General features: G+C 39.5%; 1 protein-coding gene across 2 annotated transcripts in view; it reads left to right on the plus strand.

Moving 5' to 3' along the window:
- Window positions 1-5,058: 5,058 nt before the first annotated feature.
- Window positions 5,059-24,697, plus strand: part of NPHP3 (nephrocystin 3) — a 40,603-nt gene continuing 20,964 nt past the window's right edge. For both annotated transcript variants that reach the window (XM_087430562.1, XM_087430563.1), the window contains exons 1-9: window positions 5,059-5,469; window positions 7,469-7,594; window positions 10,972-11,122; window positions 13,205-13,357; window positions 14,402-14,535; window positions 15,998-16,158; window positions 18,933-19,089; window positions 20,669-20,743; window positions 22,675-22,848. In XM_087430562.1, the coding sequence (XP_087286688.1) occupies window positions 5,074-5,469; window positions 7,469-7,594; window positions 10,972-11,122; window positions 13,205-13,357; window positions 14,402-14,535; window positions 15,998-16,158; window positions 18,933-19,089; window positions 20,669-20,743; window positions 22,675-22,848 (1,527 nt within the window). In that variant the 5' untranslated portion in view covers window positions 5,059-5,073. The remainder of the gene's footprint in view (window positions 5,470-7,468; window positions 7,595-10,971; window positions 11,123-13,204; window positions 13,358-14,401; window positions 14,536-15,997; window positions 16,159-18,932; window positions 19,090-20,668; window positions 20,744-22,674; window positions 22,849-24,697) is intronic.

Raw genomic sequence — 24,697 nt, forward strand, 5'->3', positions numbered from 1 at the left:
TGTGATGGGAACTAAGTAAGGCATTATGGATGGTCACTACTGCAAACAACAACACTGGGACTGAATTCTATACACTTTTCACACGGGAAAGATGATTCTTTTTTATACATACAAATTACCAGCCAAATTTTTTCCTGAGTTATACTGCCGCCTAATGGTAAAAATGTTAAATCACAGATGCTAAATCAGATTAGATGTTCCCCGTTGTTAATTAATTCCTGAAATCAGAGTCATACTTAACAGACTTTGGAGCAAGGGACTTTAGGAATCACAGTTCACTTGGTAGAACCGAGCAGGACTAAATAGCCTGAGAGAAAGTCTGCAATTTTCATGAGAATTAGAACTCCTTCCTTCTGTAAAGTTCCTTTCTCTTCAAAGACTATTACTCCATGTAGCATTTCCAATTAGATAGGTTATTTATCCCAAGGTGATGAATTTTCTCAGGGACATTTTGACTATTTCCGATGCCATGTCTATCTCTATAATTGAAGCACAATATCATCAATATGCTCAAAACGAGATGTGCACTCACTACAGTGAACTGTGATGAAAGGAAAGCAAGCTTAAATAGGAATCCGGATGCATGCAAACATATGCCAAGATGGTTGCCAAGGGGGATTACACACATGTTGGCAACAATGAGACAGCAGAGGATGAAACCATCGGTTTTCCCTCTTGACTACTGATTAAAATCCTCTGAGGAACTTTGAAAAAGTAAGAGTGGCCAGATGCCCACCCCTGGAGATTCTGATCTAATTGGTCTGGGGAGAGGCCCAGGTGACAGTAATTATTTTTTTAAGCTCTCCAAGTGATTGTAATGCGCAACCAAGGTTAAGAATCATTGTTTTACAGCAGTGTTTCTCAAAATTTAAGGTATATTCAAATCACAAGGGGATCTTTTTAATTTGCATGCTGTGATTCAGCAGGTCTGTGACGGCACCTGAGAATCTGATTCCTAACAAGCTTTAAGGAGATGCTGATGCTGCTGTCTGTGGACCACATTTTGAGTAGCAAGGAATTAGATTATCCCTAACCACAACTTTTGTGCAATCTCAGTGATTCTGAGATCTTAAAGTCCACAAGTATCACCTGGGAGCTAACTAAACATGCAAATTTGCAAGCTGCAGTCTCAGAAATTAAAGTTCAGTGGATCTCAATTTTTAACAAGTGTCCCAAGTGATTCTGAGATTCATAGTCTGAGGACCAAACACACGCTAACCTACACAAATGATATTCTACAAATCACATTTTTAAAAAAGGCAGCAGCATTGTTTATTAATTTTACAAATTAAATTTACATTAACCAAATGTGGGGACATTTTTCTCATGTTCCAGAGGTGAGAAGAAATTACCTCCAAATTTGGTGGCTTAAACGAACAACAATTTTCTTCTATCTCATGATTTTGTGGGTCAGGAATTTGTGCAGAGGTCGGCTGGGTGATTCTTCTGCTCTCTCTGTGGTGTCAACTGAAGTCACTTAGTGGTATCCAGCTAGCAAGTAGACTGGTCTGAAGAGTCCAAGATGGCTTCACTTCACGTGCTGTGGCTGGAAGGCTGGGCCCAACTGGAACTGTCGCCTGGAATGCCTACACGGAACCTCTCCAGTCTGGCAGTCTCGGTTGGGGTAGGAGGATCCCTTACATGGAGGGTCAAGGCTCCCAAAGATGGTGTTCTAAGACACAGGAAGTGGAAGCTGCCATTCTCTCAAGGCCTGGGCTCAGAAACTGGCACGGTGTCATTTCTGCCACAGTCCGCTGGTCAAAGCAGGCACAGAGCCCAACCTTCAAGGGGCGGAGTCGTAAACAGGCTGGCAACCTGAGCGTGTGCCCCCTTGAAGAACTCTAAGTGCAGTTCCATAGGGCCTTGAACTCAAAAGGGCCCCGTGCTTGGTTTAATGCTCTGCTGTTGCCATCTTGAAATTCTTTACAAATTTTGAACAAAGGGCACTACATTTTCATTTTGCAGCGGGTCCCACAAATTATATAGCCTGTCCTCATCACAAACCTCACCTTTCAATGGAAGGAGGGTTAAAAAATTTGTAGCCATCTTTAAGCAGCCATAAGCTGCCTGCCAGAGACTTTATTCCTCACCATATTTCCATATTCAAAGTTATCCTTTCAAAATGCAGACTGAGGTATGTGGGTTAAATTCAGCATAAAGAAGGGAAACAAATTATGAGATTGGAAATTAGACTAAATTCTGTGATGTTTTAGGATTAAGAAATATGTTGAAAACCAACCACAGTATTATACTGAGTATCTGCTGGCACTCTGTATCCGATCAGCTCTGGGCTCACGCACTCAGATAGGTCACTTAGGCGTTAACCAACAGTTACCCAAGGTCAGGATCCATGCTGAATTCATACATACTGCCCTTGGTGAGAAAGACAGCCAGTAGCCACTATTTGGGGAAGTCCCCATGATCTCAGCAAACCTGGATTTGTATTTTGAGGCACCTGCAAAACTATTGAAAAGTTAAGGAAGGCAGTGACAACTCCTATGCTTTTTGAGACATGGGACCACATTTGACATCTCTTTGGGTCATCAGTCATTTGCGCTACATTATGTTTTCAGCAGGAGCTCGATAAGGGTTGCTGGTGACGAATCTAAGCAACAAATGGCATAGTAACAACAACAACTACCAAAAACCCAAGATTGATAGAATGCAGACACAATTAATGGAGACAAGTTCAGGAAAACAGTTAAGTACAGTACTTTGCACATAGTAGGCGAGGATTGTTCAACTGACACTATTGATGTGATAAACTCTCAAAAAGGTGGGATTATCCAGGGAAAGTTTCTTAGAGAAAGCAGCTAGACTTTGAAAGAAGTGAGGACTGGCAGAGAATGCCGAAAGGAAACAGAAACCACGTTGGTATGAGGAAGAGAAAATCAGCCTGACTAGGGTGGAGGAAGTGAGTAGAGGGATGTTACCGGATAGATGAGCAATGGGGAAAGGAGAAATTCATTGCTTGGGGGCACTCAGTCCCAGGCTGCAGAATCTGAATTTACTCCACAAGTTGTGGGAAGTTAGTGTAGTTTGTTTGTTATTGGTTTGGAGGGAACAGGTGATGGCTTTTTATTTTATTATGCAAGCATAATAATGGAAGTCTTCAGCTGAGGCACATTCCAAAGGAGGTGCAAGACTAGCAGAATGTTTCAGAAGAGGTGGTCAGAAACCTAGTGGATGACCCTTAAACCACTGATCCACATTGAGGGTACAAGAATTGGAAGTTAGAGATGAGAAAGGACTTTAAAAGGGAGAGAGTTCTTGAGGTACTGTGATGGTGGGAATGTTTCCTTTTATCTTAGGAGATGACCTGAAGAATTTAACATGTAACTCCTGGAGTTGGAAGAACACAGTGGCCTGGTGTTTGGTTCGCTCCTGAAGAAAATCTAAAGGGTAAGAGAAAGGATGACTAGTTACTTTGATGGAGGGAGGTAGAATTGGCCTGCATTCCCAGAGTTCTTTGGGCCAAGATTGTGTTTCGTATTGTGTAGATGTTGTGATGCCTGAAAGGCTTGTTCCTCCAGCCACTGGAAGTGGTGCCAGCAGACAGTGCTCCACTGTCAGTCCCCACAGAGACTGCTGTGGCTGAAGAGAGCTGATTACTGGCTGCTAGGGGGGTACAAAGTCCCAGCCCCCTACCCCAATTTAGGAAAACTCTGCAGGACCATCCCAACTCCAGAACTCCCTGTTGATTGGCTGAGGCCTCCATGAAGACTGGAGCAAAGCTCAGCTTCTCCCACTGCCCAGTCTTGCTTCTTTCCCTTCCTTTCCATAGGTGTTGATCCCAAGGGCACTCCCTAATAAACATCTTGCATGGTTATTGCCATCCCAGAGTCTGCTTCCCAGGAAACCTGACCTGTGGTCAGATGTGGTCCCTGCCCCTCCCACCACCACCACGGGCAAATGAACCAGAGTGGATTATCTTGGATTTGTCCAAGGGGGACCCTAGAGGAACGAACAAACATCAGCAGAGAGGATGCTTAAAGTATCACTGGATTCCTTACATCTGGGGAAGGAGTGAGCACCAGCTGGATTAGAGCTGCACCAGCTGGAATCAATAAGTTGAAGATAAAAGATTTCCATTTATGAGGCGGAGAGGGGTCTTTCAAGAACCTGCAAAACCACCTGTGAGAAAAAGGGCCAGCTTGAGCAGTTTCCCAAGTCCAAAGAGCACCAACATCCAGCTCACAGCAGTGTCAATCAAATAAAACCTTTCCTGCCCCCTCTCCTGTCCTCTCTCCCACGGCTCCAAACCTGGAGGTAGCAGTTGGAGGGGCTAGAACGCAAGAGAGGGTAAGGGAGAAGATGTCAACTCCACCCTTCCCCTGACTTTAAAATCTGAAACAGCTCCCCCTTTTCATTTTTCTTATCACCTAAACCTCACCCTTCCCCCAGATACTGTAATACTCTATCTTTCCCGTTATTTGGTGAGATGCCCCACAGTTCCTCTGATGTGCGGTCTCCAATGTCCCTTGTTGCAAAAAGTCAAAAAACCTCGTCTAAGGATTGTCTCTGGTGGTCTCAGTCTGTCAAGACTAAAAGCTCTTTTTTGGCTGGTACTGTCCTGCTGGTCATTCCAACTACATGCATACTGGGAAACACAGTGAGAAGCACATAGCAGGCGCTCAATACATTTTAGATTTCCCAATTGCCTTCAGAGGAGCGCTGGGTCAGGGGCAGCGGCAGTGACAGAAACAGCAGCAGCCGAGGCGGAGCAACTGGGAACCCAAGCCCGGGCTCACTGCGAGGCACGAGCGGGTCAGGGAGCCTCAAGCCGGGCAGAGGCACCGAGAGAAGCCGTGCGCGCCCTCGCCCATAAGCCCTCGCCCTGCACGGTGCAGGTCCCGCGCACCCGCCGCGCTGCTCGCCCCGCCCCCTGCTGCCTCGCCCTGTCCTGCTGCACCGCCCCATCCCACTCGCCCCGCCCCGTCCTGGTGTCCCGCCCATCCCCTTGCTCCGCCCCCTGTCCCGCCCCGCCCCGCCCTGCTGCCCCGCCCAGTCCCGCTCGCCCCGTCCCGCCCCCTTGTGGTACCCGGCTGGCGAGCGGCGCCGGCCGCCGGCACCATGGGGACGGCCTCGTCGCTCGTGAGCCCCGCAGGCGGGGAGGTGATCGAGGACACGTACGGCGCGGGCGGTGGCGAGGCCTGCGAGATCCCGGTGGAGGTGAAGCCCAAGGCCCGCCTGCTGCGCAGCTCGTTCCGCCGGGGCGCGGGAGCGGCGGCGGCGGGGGCCGGGCCCGGGTCGCTGCCCCGCGGGGCGGGCGGCGGCGGGCTGCTGGGGGCCAGCTTCAAGTCCACTGGCTCGTCGGTGCCCGAGCTGGAGTACGCGGCGGCCGAGTACGAGCGGCTGAAGAAGGAGTACGAGATCTTCCGGGTCAGCAAGAACCAGGAGTTGCTGTCCATGGGCCGCCGCGAGGCCAAGCTGGACACGGAGAACAAGCGGCTGCGGGCCGAGCTGCAGGTAACGCGGGCCCCGGGAAACTGAGGCCCGGGGCGGCCTGCCCGCGCCGCGCGGCTGCTTGGCGGCACCGCCGGGCTGGACTCTGGACGCCTGACTCCGTCCTCGTCCATCCTGTCTCCTCTCCAAAACAAGTGGTTTTGAAAGTGGAGCGGTAACTACTCCGCATTTTAATTTGAGGGAACATATGCTCTTGGGATCTAAACTGATTCCTTAACTAACCTCACTCCCCCCTTTCTATTTCTGCTTCATTCATTCAGACACCTTGAAGCAATTAGCCTGAAAGTGTCTTGAAGCAGCAAATGCCGGTCTCCGGGGGCTCCAGGGAAGTAGGTTCACCCAAGACACACAAACACACACAAGACTTTGGTGACGTGTATTGAAGCAACTCAGCACACTCTTCCTAGGAGTTTTTAACTCCACCTCAAATTTTACTCACCTCCAAGGTGGGGCTCATGTCTTGATTTCTTTGAGAAGTTCCCTAGCTCTTAGGTTTTAATGATCTTGAAGTGAATTTTTCTGGAAGTCCCCTGATTTTCACCATCTTAATTGCTGTGGATGAAAACGTTCCCTAGGTGTGGTTAAATTCCCTTAATCCATTTGATTAATTTACTCAAAAACAATTATTGCATGCCCTCCCTGTGGTAGATCTATTTTAACTCATTCAAATAGCATATAAAGAGCCAGTGCTAATGGCCTAGTGGTTAGTTCGGGGCACTCCACTGTGGCAGCCCAGTTAGTTTCCAGGTTGTGGAACCACTCCTCTTGTCTGTCAGTTGCCATGCTCTGGCAGTGGCTCACATAGAAGAACTGGAAGGACTTACAACTAGAATATACAACTATGGACTGGGCTTTGGGGAGGAATAAAAAAGAGGAAGATTGGCAACAGATGTTAGCTCAGGGTGAATCTTGTCCAGCAAAAAAAAAAGTTGAGAGTAGTTAAGAAAAAAATAGCATAGGCAGCAAGAGGTTTCTTCTCTGTGAGCAAAGTTGTGAGACTTTGTGCCATGGGTTTTGGGCTGGTCTGAGGGTTGTGGTTTGTTTACTCTCTTTTTCTTTACTATGGAAGAGATCTAGACAGCCCAAGTGTTCCTGGGCTCATCACACTAGGAATTGAATAAATACCTCAGACTGATTTTTCTAAAAGGAAGAAGGCTTCTTTCTTCTAGATGAGGGATACTAGTCAACTCGACCCCCATTAGCTATGGTATAATTAGCACTGTTACCTGGGAAGGCATACTTATCAGCAGTCTATCTGTTGTCTTATCACTTTTTCCTACTGAGCACTTGTAGGTATAAAATGGACTTACGCATTTCAGATATCTGATTTCATGTGTCCAAGCCACTGTCCAGTGGACACTGCACATTGGAAATAACTGTGAGATAGAAGGAGAAAAGAAGCCTGGACCAACCAGGAGAGAGTGCAGTAATGGTTGACAAATGTCACAGTCCCAGCTTCCTCCTGTTACCAATCCTGATTCCTTATGTAACCCTTTTGGTTCCTTTCTCCCATTTCTAGGCATTAAAAAACTCTTCTGTATTTATTTAATCCATTTAGTCAGATATTTACGGGAGGCCTGCAGTGTGTCAGGCACTGTGAGGGCTCCAGGGACAGCCAGATGAGGAAGACGTGGAGCCAAGGAGTGCACGGTCTCACTGAATTAATTATCCTTCAAGTTAAGCCTTATAAATTGTAATTTTTGTTCTCTTAAAGATGAGAAGACTGAGGTGTAGAGAAGATTAAGAGCTGGTGCAGTATTTCAAGGAAAAAGTATTAATTTCCATTGAAAGCTTAATGTTGAATGTCTTCATTTACTATAGTTTTTGTGTTTGCATTTTTTTCATTATATGTTTGAATAAAATGGCAGTATGCAGTTCTTAATAACTGTTAAAATAGTAAGTCGATTGTTAAAATTCTAAGATATGTAATATGTTTGTAAGATAATGTAAAACTTGGGAGAAATACAAATTTTGTTAGAAATAACAAGGTAAACTATTCCAGGCACTTCAAAAAACTTATCAGAAGATACTTCGGGAAAAGGAAAGTGCTTTAGAAGCGAAATACCAAGCAATGGAGAGAGCAGCTACATTTGAACATGACAGAGATAAAGTTAAAAGGCAATTCAAGGTAAATTCCTTATGTTTTTACCCCAAAGTGATGTGGAATAAAAACGGTATATTTTAGGGGCCAGCCCTGTGGCGTACTGGTTAAGTTCAGCATGTTCCACTTTGGTGGCCTGGGTTTGCAGGTTCAGATCCCAGGCACAGACCTACACCACTCATCAGCCATGCTGTGGAGACGACCTACATGTAAAGTAGAGGAAGACTGGCACAGATGTTAGCTCAGGGCTAATCTTCCTCGGCAAAAAAATCAAAAACAAAAATAGTGTGTTTTAAAAGTTCATATAATGCTGCGATGAATAAATAGAAGTAAATGTAGTTTTCGGTGTACAGATCTTTCACCTCTTTGGTTAAGTGTATTCCTAGGTATTTTATTCTTTTTGTTGCAATTGTAAATGGGATGGTATTCTTAATTTCTCTTTCTGCTACTTCGTTGTTAGTGTACAGAAATGCAACTGATTTTTGTATGTTGATTTTGTATCCTGCAACTTTACCATATTCGTTTATTACTTCTAAAAGTTTTCTAGTGGATTCTTTAGGGTTTTCTATATATAAAATCATGTCATCTGCAAATAGTGACAGTTTCACTTCTTCCTTTCCAATTTGGATCCCTTTTATTTCTTTCTCTTGCCTGATTGCTCTGGCTAGGACTTCCAATACTATGTTAAATAGGAGTGGTGACAGTGGGCATCCTTGTCTGGTTCCTGTTCTTAGAGGGATAGCTTTCAGTTTTTCACCATTGAGGATGATATTAGCTGTGGGTTTCTCATATATGGTCTTTATTATGTTGAGGTACTTTCCTTCTATACCCATTTTATTCAGAGTTTTTATCATAAATGGATGCTGGATCTTGTCAAATGCTTTCTCTGCATCTATTGAGATGATCATGTGATTTTTGTTCTTCATTTTATTAATGTGGTGTATTACGTTGATTGATTTGCGAATGTTAAACCATCCCTGCATACCTGGAATAAATCCCACTTGATCATGGTGTATAATCTTTTTAACGTATTGTTGTATGCGATTTGCTAGTATTTTGTTGAGGATTTTCGCATCGATGTTCATCAGTGATATTGGCCTGTAATTTTCTTTTTTTGTGTTGTCCTTGTCTGGTTTTGGTATCAGGGTAATGTCAGCTTTGTAGAATGAGTTAGGGAGCTATAAAACATTTCTGAAAGAAATTGAAGAAGACACAAAGAAATGGAAAGATATTCCGTGCTCTTGGATTGGAAGAATTAACACAGTTAAGATGTCCATACTTCCTAAAGCCATCTATAGATTCAATGCAATCCCTATCAAAGTTCCAACAACATTTTTCACAGAAATAGAACAAAGAATCCTAAAATTCATATGGAACAACAAAAGACCCCGAATAGCTAAAGGAATCCTGAGAAAAAAGAACAAAGCTGGAGGTATCACACTCCCTGATTTCAAAATATACTACAAAGCTATAGTAACCAAAACAGCATGGTACTGGCACAAAAACAGACACACAGATCAATGGAATAGAATCGAAAGCCCAGAAATAAACTCATACATCTATGGACAGCTAATCTTTGACAAAGGAGCCAAGAACACACAATGGGGAAAAGAAAGTCTCTTCAACAAATGGTGTTGGGAAAACTGGATAGCCATATGCAAAAAAATGAAAGTAGATCCTTACCTTACACCATACACAAAAATTAACTCCAAATGGATTAAAGACTTGAATGTAAGACCTGAAACTGTGAAAGTTCTAGAAGAAAACATAGGCAGTACGCTCTTCGACATCGGTCTTAGCAACATCTTTTCAAACACCACATCTGACCGGGCAAGAGAAACAATAGAAAAAATAAACAAATGGGACTACATCAAACTAAAAAGCTTCTGCACAGCAAAGGAAACCATCAACAAAACGAAAAGACAACCTAACAATTGGGAGAAGATATTTGCAAACCATACATCTGATAAGGGCTTAATCTCCAAAATATATAAAGAACTCATGCATCTCAACAACAAAAACCTACCAACCCAATTAAAAAATGGGCAAAAGACCTGAACAGACATTTCTCCAAAGAAGATATACAGATGGCCAACAGACACATGAAAAGATGTTCAAAATCACTAACTATCAGGGAAATGCAAATCAAAACTACAATGAGATATCACCTCACGCCCGTCAGAATGGCTATAATTAACAAGACAGGAAACAACATGTGTTGGAGAGGATGTGGAGAGAAGGGAACTCTCATAGACTGCTGGTGGGAGTGCAAACTGGTGCAGCCACTATGGAAAACAGTATGGAGATTCCTCAAAAAATCAACAATAGAACTACCATATGATCCAGCTATTCCACTGTTGGGTATTTATCCAAAGAACTTGAAAACACCAATTTGCAAAGGTACATGCACCCCTGTGTTCATTGCAGCGTTATTCACAATAGCCAAGACTTGGAAGCAACCTAAGTGCCCATCAAGGGACGAATGGATAAAGAAGCTGTGGTATATATACACAATGGAATACTACTCAGCCATAAGAAATGACGAAATCCAGGCATTTTTGACAACATGGATGGACATTGAGGGTATAATGCAAAGTGAAATAAGTCAGAGGGAGAAGGCCAAATACCGTATGATTTCCTTCATTAAGTAGTAGATAATAACAACAATACACAAACACATAGGGACAGAGATTGGATTGGTGGTTACCAGAGGGGAAGGGGGGAGGGAGGAGGGTGAAAGGGATAATTCGGTACATGTGTGTGGTGATGGGTTGTAATTAGTATTTTGGTGGTGAACATGATGTAGTCCATGCAGAAATAGAAGTACAACGATGTACACCTGAAATTTTTGCAATGTTATAAACCAATGTTACTGCAATAAACAAAAAATTAAAAAAAAAAAAAAAAAAAGAAGTAAATGATGTAGGAGTCTTGAAAGTTAGAAGAACTGGAGTAGAAATTCTTTACATTTTTGAGTTGGACCTGGTAAATTTGAGATAATTTCAAAGAAAAGATGTAAAAGTGAATATTTTAATAGGGATTTTGAAAGAAAAAGGAAAGTGTTTCTCTATGGGGGGAAGGCATTTGGAAATGTCTGGGAATGTTTTGTATGGGAGGACATTACTGGCATTTAGTGGGAGGGGGACAACGTTGCTAAACATCCCACAGTGCACAGGACAGCCCCACGCCACAGACACGCATCCTGCAAGAATTTCATTGGTTTCCAGTAACGGAACAGTGAGGTGGAGGTACTTAGGGTTATTAGGATTATTCATCCCACAAAAGAGGAGATCAAAGACCAAATGAATAATGGTTTTATGAATGAAAGATTTTTCCTTTAAAAGTTGATGGCACAACTTTTTGATTATGGAAAAGTTTTCAAAATTAAAATTCTTCTTTTATAGATTTTTAGAGAGACCAAGGAAAATGAAATTCAGGACTTACTGAGGGCTAAGCGGGAGTTGGAGAGCAAGCTTCAGAGGCTGCAGGCTCAGGGGATCCAAGTATTTGATCCTGGGGAGTCTGATTCAGATGACAACTGTACGGATGTTACTGGTAAATTTATTTCCTATTTATAGTATTTTGAGCCTTCAGTATAGGTGTAATGATATTTTAGAGCCAACTTTGAATCCTTTTACTTATAAGTGATTGCTGTTACAAATAGACTGGCACTTTTTCTTTCTCTGCTGTCATGACAGCTCTTTTCTAGGAAATCCATGATGTTGTCAGGGGCTGAGTTTCCTTCTGTCTTGCTGCTCTGCCAACCTTAGCTCATAGCTTTTCTCTGGTTTAAGATAGCTCTTCCAGGTCCCACCATCACATCTACATTTTAGCCAGGGGAAGAGGGAAGGGTACACATTCCTTTCCTTGAAAACACAATCTGAAAGGTATAAAGATTACTCCTACTCAAATCCCATTGGCCAGAACTACACTGAGGCAGATTGGAAAGTGTAATCATTAGCAGGAGAGCCATGTATCTACCTAAAGTTTGGGGTTCTGTTACTAAAGGAAGGAGGGGAGAATGGATATTGGAAGACAGCTAGTAGTCCTGCCACATTATTTTTCCCCGTAATGATGTATTCTTTGCAACTGTCAGTTAGAATATCTGCATACTAATTCATTCAGTGGTTTCCAATGCAGCTTTGTGAACTATTGAAAAAGTTTTTGTTTTATAATTAAGCATATAAAATAGTCTTTTTCTAGAAATAAAAAAAAAAGCCTGGAATCATAGAATGAAAGGGTCCACTGTGTTCTAAGAAAATATTAATAAAGTATGACCGATACTGAAAAAAGAAAAAGATTCTATTTTAAATGTGGAAAAATGCAGTCACTCTCCCATTTCTAAAAAACTCTAATTATATTCTTACAAACTGATGCATTTTGGAGTGAAATATGACAACTGACAATTCCTTCTTAATTTGCATTTTAGTACCGTTGGAATCTGACCAGCATCCTGGGACTTTATTACTAACTTTTGAGAAAAAAAATGAAGTGATTCTTATTGGTGTAGAGTGACTAAGAAGATGCTTCTATGCCCCCACATTCATCCTAGTGGTTATTTCAGTATTGACATATGTTAAAATGCACAGCGTTTCAAAACTATTGTATTATAATTGTCTTGGCAAATTAATAAAAACAAGTTAATATTTCCTCCTAGGTCTTTCTTCATATTTTGATTTAAACATGAAGAGGGAATGCGTAAGGGAATGTTACTCATTTGAGATTCAAAGACCTACAAACAGTAATCTCAGTTTTGCCAGAGATTTAGCCCAAATACCAGTTTACTTAGAGTTAGTGAAGGATGCCATGTAGATATTCTGGCAAATATAATTTATAAAAAAAATCAACATGTTCATAATTACCTGTTGATTCAGACATTAATTTTGTTATTCTTGGAAGTTCAAGAGGATATACTTTTTACATCCTCAGTTTACATCCTAATGAATTACCAATATTAATTACTGGTGTGCTGGTAATAGTTCTGGTAATAGGCTTCCTTTGAAATTCTTGCCTTCAAGTTTACCTTGATACCTAAACCATACAGTTAGAAATGTTTTTTAGAATTTTTGTGAGGGGGATGTTTTTAACTTCTCTCTGTTATTATAATTCTTTTGGTTATTGTATTCTTTATTTCTTTTCATCTTTTTTTTTAATCCCCTCTTTGAATTTGAGATGATAACCAGAATTATATTAACCCACCTTAGAACTTAGCAGAAGTTGGTGGCAAAGTACTTTCAAAATCATTAAAGTTTGAATAGTTGTTGCATTTACAATATTGTAGTATTTTTTGTTTGTTTTAATGAGGAAGATTGGCCCTGAGCTAACACCTGTTGCCAACCTTTCTCTTTTTGCTTAAGGAAGAGTGGCCCTGAGCTAACATCTGTGCCCACCTTCCTCTATTTTGTATGTGGGACACTGCCACAGCATGGCTTGATGAGCAGTGTGTGGGTCCGTGCCCAGGATCCAAACCCACAAACCTGGGCCACCGAAGTGGAGCCCACCGAACTTAACCACTACGCCACCGGGCGGCCCCTGTAATATTTCTTTTTAAAGTAGAAATTCTGTTCAGTATATGTGATAAGTTTTTGAACATTCAGTAATTTGGTTTTCACAAGATAAAATCTCTTGCTTTTACAGCTGCTGGAACCCAGTGTGAATACTGGACTGGTGGGGCCTTGGGAAGTGAGCCATCCCTAGGGAGTATGATCCAGCTTCAGCAGTCCTTCAGGGGCCCTGAGTTCGCCCATAGTTCTATAGATGTGGAAGGACCCTTTGCAAACGTCAACAGAGGTAACACACGGTATTTGCCAATTACCTTGGCTAATGGTAGTGACCGTTCACGTACTGTAATCTTGTGCTGGGAGAACTACTATCAGCAGAGCATGAGATTTGTATTCTGGGTATCTTCCATTGTCAAACCATCATGTGCTAGTGTTGTCACTGACCAGGGCTGATGAGGTTACATAATTCACATCAGGATCAGATGGTGCTCCAAGGCCAGACTGGCCAATCAGGTTCTAATAACTGAGCTTCTGGTCTGAATTCTCAGGTGTTGTAGTTGAGCAGCGAGAGTCTAATGTAGATTAACTGAGAAACAGTAGTTTTTAGTCTTTCATTCTGCATCTTTGATGGTGTTGAAGGTTAGAGCAGGTTGTAGAATAGAATACAAAACCTCAGTTATGTAATATAGTATTCTTAGTCAAAAGAATGTTTTCATTATTTTTATGTAATTTGGTGTCCAAAACAGCTCTAAGATCTGTTCAGAATTTCAATACCAGTGCAGATCTAAGATGTTATAAGTAGCTCCACTGTTTTTTCTTAAAACTATAAAATTATTTATCTATTAGCAAAACGAAAATTAGTTTTTTAATTATGCCTTTTGAATTAGCCAAATATGTCTTAAAATGTTCATTCTCACTAAATAGCATATGGTTACTCTTCATTTTACACCATTCTTGAACTTCTTTTTGACTCAATATATTTCAATAATAAGTAGGTGAACCCATGGGCCAGCCTGAGAATGTAGGCTCTCCTCAAGTAGCAAACTAACTGAACATCTCGTGTAGCATAGTTCCATGACATCTGACTGGAACCATTGGTACCCCAGCAAAGACCACTGGTGACGTTGATTGCTTTAAGCCCCAGGATAGAATTCAAGCTTAGAGAACTGATTGCCTTCTAATATATTATTCTAGAAGCTATGTCAATGTTACAAGTGAGATCAGATTCCATTCTACAATGCCTGTTGTATTTTTTCAGACTTTTTTTGGAATCATCTTTTCAAATGTTTTCTAGTAATTTTTTTCATGAACTTATGAGAAATTTTATTTTCAGATGATTGGGATATTGCTGTAGCTAGTTTATTACAGGTTACTCCCTTGTTTTCACATTCTCTGTGGAGTAACACTGTCAGATGTTACCTCATTTATACAGACGAAACCCAGCCGGAAATGGATCTTTTCCTTAAGGTAAGGACCTTTATAAATTCTGTATTCACTGATTTAAAATACAAGTTAATATTGTGTCTTATTTATGATACTATTACATCTAAACCAAGTAGTTTACTACCTACTAGATTATATGTCTTAAAGAGCAGGAAGCATCTTAGGCTTTTCTTAAGAAGAAAAATCTTGCTTAGTATTATCAGTATACTCAAATTAAGCCCTTGGAACTTGATGCTTTTTAATGCTTCATTACACTTTCTCCACAATATTTAAGACCATTATTAATAGTGCCTGCTTTAGTTAATATCTGCCAGGTCTATCCTTGAATCTGTTTCAGGTTATAACAAAATTTAATCCTTGTCATGGTTTTTAATTTCTCAGGGCAGCCATTGGGGTTAATCTAAGGCAGGGGTCTGGAAACTGCAGCCTGTGGGGCAGATCTGGCTTGCAGCCTGTTTTTGTATGACCCAGAGCTAAGATTGGTTTTTACCTTTTTAAATGGTTGAAAAAAATCAAAAGAAGAAGAATATTTTGTGACGTGTGAAAATTATATGAAATTCAAATTTTAGGGTCTATAAATAAAGCTTTATTGGAACACAGCCACGCTCATTCATTTACATATTGTCTTTGGCTACTTTGCACTACAACAGCAGAATAAGTTGTGACAGAGACTAAATGAACCACAAAGGCCTCTGCCAAAACAGCCAAGTTGTTAAACTATTATTGATTTGTAAAAATATTTGCCATCTGGCCCTTTACAGAAAAAGATTGCCAACTACTATTCTAATTGAATTTTAAATAAATCTGCATGTCACATGCTATACCTGCTATATTAATATCCTCCAGATTGTTGATTAATAAGTTCATTTAGCTTTCCTTTTTGATATTACTCAATTTTGAAAACCAAAGCTTCCACTCACTAACTGAATATAGGTTATCCCCAAACACATGTTGAGGGAATTACTAATTTATTGTGTAATAATAGTCATCATTACTTAGTAACTTAATTTGTTATAGACCAATGTATTTTTATTTTATCTGTTTGCTTTAGAGTTCTAATATATCTAATATATCATGATGGACACTTTTTACTGTATAGATGTATGGATTTATATTTTTCACTCTTTATTACAATAAAACAAATCATTTGTAATAATAATAATAAAAATAAACAAATACCAAAGCAAAATAGCCTAATATTTTTCTCCCAAAAAAACCTATTTTTAGGTTTTATTATGAAGTAAATCATTTTCTGAGCTAGGAAACAGCCAAGTTGCTAAGCTATTTTTTTTTTTTTTTAATAGAAAACTTGGCTTTTCTTTTGAAGATTTTCTTTAAAATGTGATTATATGTTTTTTAAAATTTTCAATCAGAAAATATCCAACATAACCTGTTCTAAAGCATGTTTTTTTATTTTAAGTAGTGTGAAGCTACTAGAACTCTAGTTAAATAAGCTGTGCTTTTATATGTTTTAATTTATTTTTAGGACTATTCGCCTAAACTTAAAAGAATGTGTGAGACAATGGGATACTTTTTCCATGCTGTATATTTTCCAATAGATATTGAAAATCAGTACCTCACTATAAGAAAATGGGAAATTGAGAAGAGTTCATTAGTTATCTTATTCATTCATGTAACTTTACCAAGGTAAGCTGAAAATTCTGTGACTGACTGCAGGAGTTAAACCTGTAAATAGAATTGAGATCGCCAAATGAGCATGAAAGATAAGTTCTAGTTGCATTCTTATAATCAAAAACAATCCATGAAATTCAGTAAATTCTATGACTTTTCATACTTAAATAAAAGAAAGAATTAGAAGTTTCACACTGTTAGATTTGTTTACTAGGTCGTAATATGAACATCATTAATGTAAAGATCATTTTAATCAGGGGTCAGCATTCTACGGCCCTGAGCCAGATCCAGTCACCACCTGTTTTTATAAAGGAAACTTTATTGGAGCACAGCTGTGTTCACTTGTGTATTTTCCACAGCTACTTTTACGCTCCAACAGCAGCACTGAGTAGTTACAGCAGAGACCGTGTAGCCTGCGAAGCCTGAGACGTTTACTAGCTGTCCCTTTACAGAAAAAGTTGGGCACCCCTGATTCAATAATCGGCATTAACCTTCATTATTTTCTGTCTTCAAATACAAACTGAGACGTACTTGAACACTTATATAGGTGTTAAATCATATTTTTAATTCTCTGAGGAGTTTACTACTTAAATCCAGTAAAGTGAGCGATTTTCTTATAATGTGAATGTAATCACACCAATGAATCTAGTCTGCAAATAAAGATTTTTTTTTCTTACCGATTAGATATATAGATAGAAGACAAAATAGGTTTAATAAGAGGTTAATTTTTCTTTCTACATTTGCTGTCTGATTGTATTTAACCCTTCCAAAACATTTTTCTCTTTTTATTGAGGACCAGCCTTGACTTGAACTGTGTGTAGAAGTATGTGGAGCCCTAAACTTTACCAGAGACCCTGCAGTAGAACCCATCATTGGTCCTTAAGACTCTACCTGGAGGCCAGGTGGCCAGGGAACTACCTGGAGGCCAGGTGGCCGGGGAACCACCTGGTCAATGAGCCTTCACCCAAAACAAGTTTTAGGATTGCTTCTACTGGATTGCCTTTAGTTGGGCTTCTTTACTTCCTCCTCCACTTTTCCTTTCCTGTTTTGTTTTTATATTTATTAAGAATACATCCTGTTTTATTATTTAATATCTGCATAATATTTTATCTCAAGTGGTAATATATGTCATTTGTTGTTTTTCTCTTATTCTTATCTTTAATCTTTAAAACTATTTTGGTTTTTTCTTACCTTATATCCATATTTTGTACATTATTGTACATTACTTTTATACTTTTAACATTTATTTTTATTTTTGACTTTCTCATTTTAAACCCCTCTTAATCTATTAGCTCTCATTTCTTTCATATTTTATTACTTTGCTTGGCAGATTTCAATTTATCTCCTTTAAGATTTTATTTATTTTATCTTTTAAAAACTTTATTCTTCATAAGAATAAGAATTTTAATTTCTAAAATTTAATCTTAACCTCTTTTTTGCCTTTTTTTTGCTTTAATTTTTCTTATTCCATTTGCTGATGATTTTATTTCCTTATTTGTTTCTTCTATGGCTGACAAGAAGCATGGCAGTGGGGGTGGGCTTCAAACTACACAGGGGCTGGTGGAGGCTTTATTTCTCTCAGGCTGCTCTTTCACCTCTCCTGATGGCTCCCCATCCTCCCTAAGAGATGAATCTAGAAACATGTCCCCTGAACAGTACCCAGTAACCCATCTACTTCCCTCCCACCAAAGTATTTGAAGTAAATCCCAGATATCATATAATTTTATCTGAGCGCCACATGTCAATTTTTAGGGACTGGTTTTGAAATAGGAATATGTATCTAAACAGAAGGCCCACTCGTTGGTATTCAGGTGGACTGCAGACTTTTCTTCCAAATTAATAACAAATGAACCATTGAAATTCCCAAAATTTTATAGAACATGGTCAGAATGATTTTAACAAGGAAAATTTCTATCGTTTGGATTGATTGGATTGGCACAGAAATATATGATAGAACATTATTTTCTTCTGTTTTGTATTGAGGCTGGTATTTTAGTTTATTATGCAGATTCTGAGTCATGTAATAGCATTCCCCTGCATATACACACTAGTTTGTCTCTCTAGACAAACTTTCGTTTACTGTTTTTCAGAAAGGGGCCTTGGTTGCAATTTTCCTTGAGGGTACAAAACACTAATAGGTTATTCTAAGATTTTTCTAGAATTTAAATAGGAATAGTAGAAACTGTAGTTATGGTACCTGGTAGCAAAGTTAGAATTTTTTAAAACTTTAACTCAATCAAGATTTTTACTAGCTGTTTAACTTCCCCCAACTGCCTCTCGATCTTTCTTATAGTGTGTCTTGGGTATAAAGATTCAGATCATTTAGTGGATGAGAAAAGGCTACAGGACTAGAGAAGAGAAAAATCTTGAAATCTTGAGGCTGATAATATTTGTGTTTTAACTTGGGAATTGTATAATTGTAAGTGATTAGGTTTTCCGTTTATTTGCAAAATCTCATGTGTCTGGTCCCTTATTTTGAGCGATGTTTAACAGTATTTTTGAGAGTTTTTTTAATTAGATTGAAAAATGAAAGTTATATATGCTTTAAAATTTAATTTAATGCACAGCGTGTTGGACCTACTCTTGTTGTCTGCTAATGAACATATTTTAAGACTAAGCCAGAACAGAGCTATGAAAACATCCATTTTTAGAGAGCTTCTCTTGTCCTGCAGCTGGGCCTTTTCTGGCCACTTGTCATTGTAGTAAAGCCCCGTTATTGGCACTTAGGTTGATTGACTGTTTGCTGCCACAGTGCAGTGTAACACAAGAAATACTCATTTCCAATCTAGCCTTTTATTGGAAGACTGTGAAGAAGCTTTTCTGAAAAACCCTGAAGGCAAACCACGGTTAATTTATCATCGTTTGGAGGATGGCAAAGTCAGTTCTGACTCTGTCCAGCAATTGATTGATCAAGTTTCTAACCTGAACAAGACCAGCAAAGCCAAGGTAAAATCCACAGGGCTGCTTTTTAAGAACATGCTTGGCAGAGGGAAGTGAGGCAAAGGCCGTGAGGTGGGAGTGAGCCTGGCGTGTTTGGGGAGAGGAAGGAAGCCAGTGTGGCTGGAGCAGTGAGAGAGGGGAGATTAGTAGGAGAGGTAACAGGGGGGTGATCCTAAAGAACCTTGGCTTTTTTCCTTGGAGTGAGATGGGGAGCCATTGGAGGACTTTAAGCAGTAGCAGCAGAACTTCTGTTCTGACAAGGCTCTCTGTGGCTGCTGTGTTGAGAATTGACTGTGCTTTGTAGGCTAGTGGGGGAGGGCAGAGTTGGAGGGCTGTCCCAGTCATCCAGGTGAGAGATGCTGGTGGCTCAGACCAGGGTGTTGGTAGAAGAGGTGGTGAGAAACAGTAGGATTCTGGATAAATTTTGACAGCAGAGCCAACAGATTTCCTAACAGGTTGGTTGTGGACTATGAGAGAAAGAGAGGAATAAATAACAATATGAGGCTAAAAAGAGTATGATCTGTGAGTGGACAGATCAGATTCTTTACTGTGCTTTTTTCCCCAAGCACAGAGTCCTTCTATCTACTGTTGACCAAGGAGTAGTGTAAGGAGGAGCCTTTTTATAGTAACCTTTCCTGAGAGTATTGGGAAAAGCAAAAAACTGATGATAAGTGGGAGAAGGATTTGATCACCCCTAGATGCATGGCAGGATATATTTTAGAATAGAGATTACAGGCTTTGCATTACTGCACACTGAGATAACTTGGTAAATGTTTATAGTTAATGTTAAGCATACAATCAAAAACAACTCTAGGATTTTGACAAAGTTTTTATTTCTCTGTGCCCAGCCAGAAAATAAGATCAAATGTGAGTATAAGCATTTTTCTTTACATCATTTAGTATTGAAAAGATAGCCAGAGATGAGGGTAACGTAGTAAAGAGGCTAAGATAAAAGAGTACATTTTTATTTTTAGCTCCAGAGCCATTTCATTCTTTGTTTTAATTATTTTAGTATCAGCCTAGTCCACTAGGTCCCATGGGAAAGGATATTAATTCATCTTTCTTATCTTTATTTATTTTATAACTATTGCTTTTAAATTTAGTACACTAAAAGGATGAATTTATTTTATATAAGAGTAAAATAAGATCTCTCTACCATGATTATAAATTTAAATGTTGGATAAACTTCTTTGATTTTTGTTTTGTAGAATTGTAGCTTTACTGGCATAAAGATTGGTTTTGATGCGCTTTGAAGGTTATGTATATTTAGTGGTACAGAAATACATTAGACAAAATTAGGACACACCAGCAAAAAAAGGATACTTTTTGTTTTATTGCAGCATTGTTCATACTAAACCCTTGTGTGATCTTGGACAAGTTATTTAACTTGCCTCAGTTTCCTCTTCTGTAAAGTGGAGGTAATAATAGTGTCTCTTTCATAGTGTTGTTATGAGGATAAATGAGCTGATTTATGGAAAGTACTCAGAACAGTTCCTGGCACGTAAGCACTATAAAAGTGTTTACCACCACCACCTCCTCCTGTTATTATTGTTTTTTCTTATTGTTGTTAAATTTTTTTTTCCAGATCATTGATCACTCAGGAGATCCTGCAGAAGGAGTATATAAAACTTATATTTATGTAGAAAAGATTATTAAACAGGTAAATATACGTTCCCTGTAAGATTTCATCTAAAATATTTTAAGACTGTTTTCCATAAAATTAGGTTTTCCGGGGGCCAGCCCCGTGGTGTAGTGATTAAGTTCTTGCACTCTGCTTAGGCGGCCCAGGGTTCAAAGATTCGGATCCTGGGCGTGGACCTTCGCACCGCTCGTCAAGCCATGCTGTGGCGGCATTCCACGTACAAAATAGAGGAAGATGGGCACAGATGTTAGCTCAGGGCTAATCTTCCTCAGCAAAAAGAGGAGGATTGGCAATGGATGTTAGCTGGGAGCCAGCCTTCATCACAAAAAAAAAAAAAAAAATTGGGTTTTCCGGAGAAAATCCCTTGTTTGTTTTTTTGGAAACAATACCTGGGGAAAGTGCCATTGTTTCGGGTGGGAGTCCATCCTATGATATTGTGGTATTACTAGTATCACGTATCTTTATCTCTCATCTGTCTCACGAAGCTATTTGATGCTTCAATACCTGGTAGGTGTAAAATGGATTACAAAAGAGGTAGATAAAAAGAAGTATTTAGGGGGAGATGTTCATCCTGTTCAATAGAAAATCTCTCAGATTCTGTGTGCACCTTAAATTTTTGTAAATGCAAAAAATCCTTCTCACGTTTTTGCACTACGTTGTCCCTAACAGCACAGAAGGGTGAAAACACACCTCTAGGTGTCTGAGATCATAGATCATAGAGCATAGAGACCATAGAGAAAGTTTGTATGGTATCTCGAGTATTATCTTGAAAATTTATGTGAGTTATATAGTCTGCTTGATATTATACCTGTGTTTATTTTTAATATTAAAAATAATTTAAAATTATATATCAGCAAAAATGCTAATACTGATAATTAAAAAAAAAAATAACTCCCCATCTTCAGGTAGAATGGGCACAAGAGGAAGATGTACCATGTTTAGCCTGTGGTTGCCCATACCTGCTGACAGCTCCCCCAGAGGGCTGGGGACCCTATTTGAAAAGTAAGGGATTAGATCAATTTTTAAAATTAACTCGCATTACAAGTATGGAGATTTGTTGTCAGAGAAAAAGAATGAGCCCCAAAACATAATGGTAAGACTTCTGGCAACACATTTTGTATAGTGTTCTTTAGTGTAAAGATTGACATTATCAATTTTGATCTTCTCAACAACCTTGTGCGTTTTAGGACCAAGATAAATAAAACGAATCAAACAAAATAAATGACAAATGAAAATGGACATTATTTATCATCTTTATGCTTGAAAGGCAACATATTTTTAGTGATATAAAGACTAGATATCACAGCAGAGATATTTGATATCAAGAAACCTCATCTTGGGCCAGCCCCGTGGCTTAGTGGTTAAGTGCGTGCGCTCCGATGCAGGCGGCCCGGGTTCGGATCCCAGGCGCGCACAGACGCACTGCTTCTCCAGCCATGCTGAGGCCGCGTCCCACATACAGCAGCTAGAAGAATGCACAACTATGACATACAACTATCTACTGGGGCTTTGGGGGAAAAATAAATAAAATTATTAAAAAAAAAAAAAAAAGAAACCTCATCTTAGTAATTAAATTCTTATAAAAATGTAAAGCGGCATATTTCTTAGGCATTAGCACGATCTTTAACATTATTCACCAGCCAGATATAACCAAAGATATTGTGTACCATTTTGCAGAAAACAGATCCTGTGGGAGTCAAATACCCCTCTAACTTTATTTTTAATAAAAGAGAGAGGTCTGTTTTTATTATTTTAATATCTCTTTGTTTATTTATAAACTAGTGTTTATTTGTATAGTTATAAATTTGTTCTTGTAGGTACTGTACAAAGGCCAGAGGTTTGGCCTTGCCCCCTCGGTAGGTGAAGCCCCCTTCAGGCCTGTGTGCCAACACGGCTACAAGGTGTTTACGTTCTTCATTCGTTTTCGTGTGCTTGCTCTTGGTGTTCAGGACATCCTGGGCTTTGAGAACACAGACCTAGAGACTAAGGATTTGGGCAGTGAAGATTCTATTCCAGAAGATGATGATTTTGGTGATGTTTTGTGGGACATACATGATGAACAAGAGCAAATGGAAACTTTTCAACAGGCTTCAAATTCAGCCCATGATTTGGGATTCGAGAAGGTAAGCATTTGGTGTATTGTTCCAACAAAGATCAGTCGCCACTTAAAGGCTATATTATGACTGTATTTTCACCTAAATATAGTCAAGGTGAGTGATTGTGTTAGTGTCTGCCTTCAGGGCTTGATTATCTACATTGAGACATATGTTTAGGTTTGTATCATATGAAAGATATGTGAGATTCAAATATACTGCTGGACATGAAACATTTTTAGTTAGATTAGGATTTATCAACCACATGTTCATTATGCGACCATCTGCAATTCACCAAACCAAGATTAGGAGAGCTGGGAAACTTGATAAAATAGTATGGCTATCTATTCTTCCAATTCTTGGAAGAATCAATATCAAACATTCAGAAAACAAAACACAGTAGTTAATGCAATAGACAAATCAGTCCATCAGCATCCTTAAATATCTAGACAAATGAACAGAATTTGAAGTGCACAAAGAATCTGTCCAAGTTCAAAAAATACTTAATATTTAAAAATTAATGTAAAAACTAATATTTTAAAGAATATTACCATAGCTGTCTCTAACAGCTGTATTTTTATAGGACTTTTATAATTTAGATTGTCTATGTTTATGTCCTGGTTCCACCAGTTCCTAACTATGGATTTTGATCAAGTTACTTCACTCTAGACTTTGACTTTCTTGTCTGTAAAATGAGAATAACCAATAGTACCTACCCAGGGTTGTTGGGAGGACTAAAGCAGATAATGCACATAAAGCACTTGGCACAGTTCCTGGGACATGATAAATGTTAAATTGTTGTTTTTTTATAAGAGAGTATTGTTATTGTTATTTCATGAGTGAAGAACCTAAGGTTCATATGATGGTTTACCTAAGAGCACACAGGGAGTAGATAGCAGATCCAGGATTTGAACCTAGGTCTTCTAGCTCCAAATCCTGTGCTCTTTCTATGGCAAGGGGTCTTAACTTGGGAACCGTGGGTCTGTAAATGGGCTTTATGTGGGACCGTGAACTAAATTGTTAGGATTTACGAGGTCATAAATCAATAAAACCGTTTGCTTCTTGAGAAGCATCATTGCTATCAGAATTATTTGAGTTCCTGGGGAATATATTCTGTATTTAGATATGACAAACAGAAAAACTGATTGAAAAACTATACCAAGTAATTACCTGTTGTAGTTGCTGGAAATTTCTGCTACACTAAAGCTAACCACAAACTACTCATTACAAATTCTTTTAATTCCTTACCAGCTACCATTTAGACCACTGGTTCACTTAATAGACACCTCAAGCCCCAACATGACTTTGGAAACTCTTTCATAACTTCTGAGATATTTTGGTTTTCTGAGTGTGTTTTTTTACAGCTCTGAACCAGTTTTTGGTGTCTGGGGAAAGCCTGGTAGATATGGGTTCTTGGACTTTGCCTAGAGCTCACTCAATTTCAGAAAGATCTCTAGTGGCCTATCCTAACTTGATTCTCTGCAGCGGGTTGGGAGACTCCAAAGCCCCGGACAAAACCTGCTCTTGTTTGGACCTGTTCTCAGAAGTCCCTGGAAACTGAGGTGGTCTCCAGGACAGGTGTTCTTCTGACCAGGAGGGCGAGGATGCCTGCCGGCGCCCTCAAGGCCCTCGTGTACTTCCTGTGGTTTAGGGTGTCCCTGCTGCATTTTGCAAAACGTCTGAACATTGCAGAACGCCACAGGGAGCTTAAGTGTTGTCCCTCATCCGTTAATTTACAGCAGTACTATACGTAGGGAAAATTGGGGCCCATTCTTAGTTTACTACTTGGGGCATATTTAACTAGCCATAAAAGGAAGCAGTTATGAGGAGGCTATTGACTAAAAGTAGATTTCATTTTCTCGTGCAGCTTTTCCTCAGT

This window comes from Ceratotherium simum, chromosome 5 (genome assembly GCF_057802395.1).
Source record: "Ceratotherium simum simum isolate JZ-2026a chromosome 5, ASM5780239v1, whole genome shotgun sequence".
In the NCBI taxonomy this organism is placed as follows: Eukaryota; Metazoa; Chordata; class Mammalia; order Perissodactyla; family Rhinocerotidae; genus Ceratotherium; species Ceratotherium simum.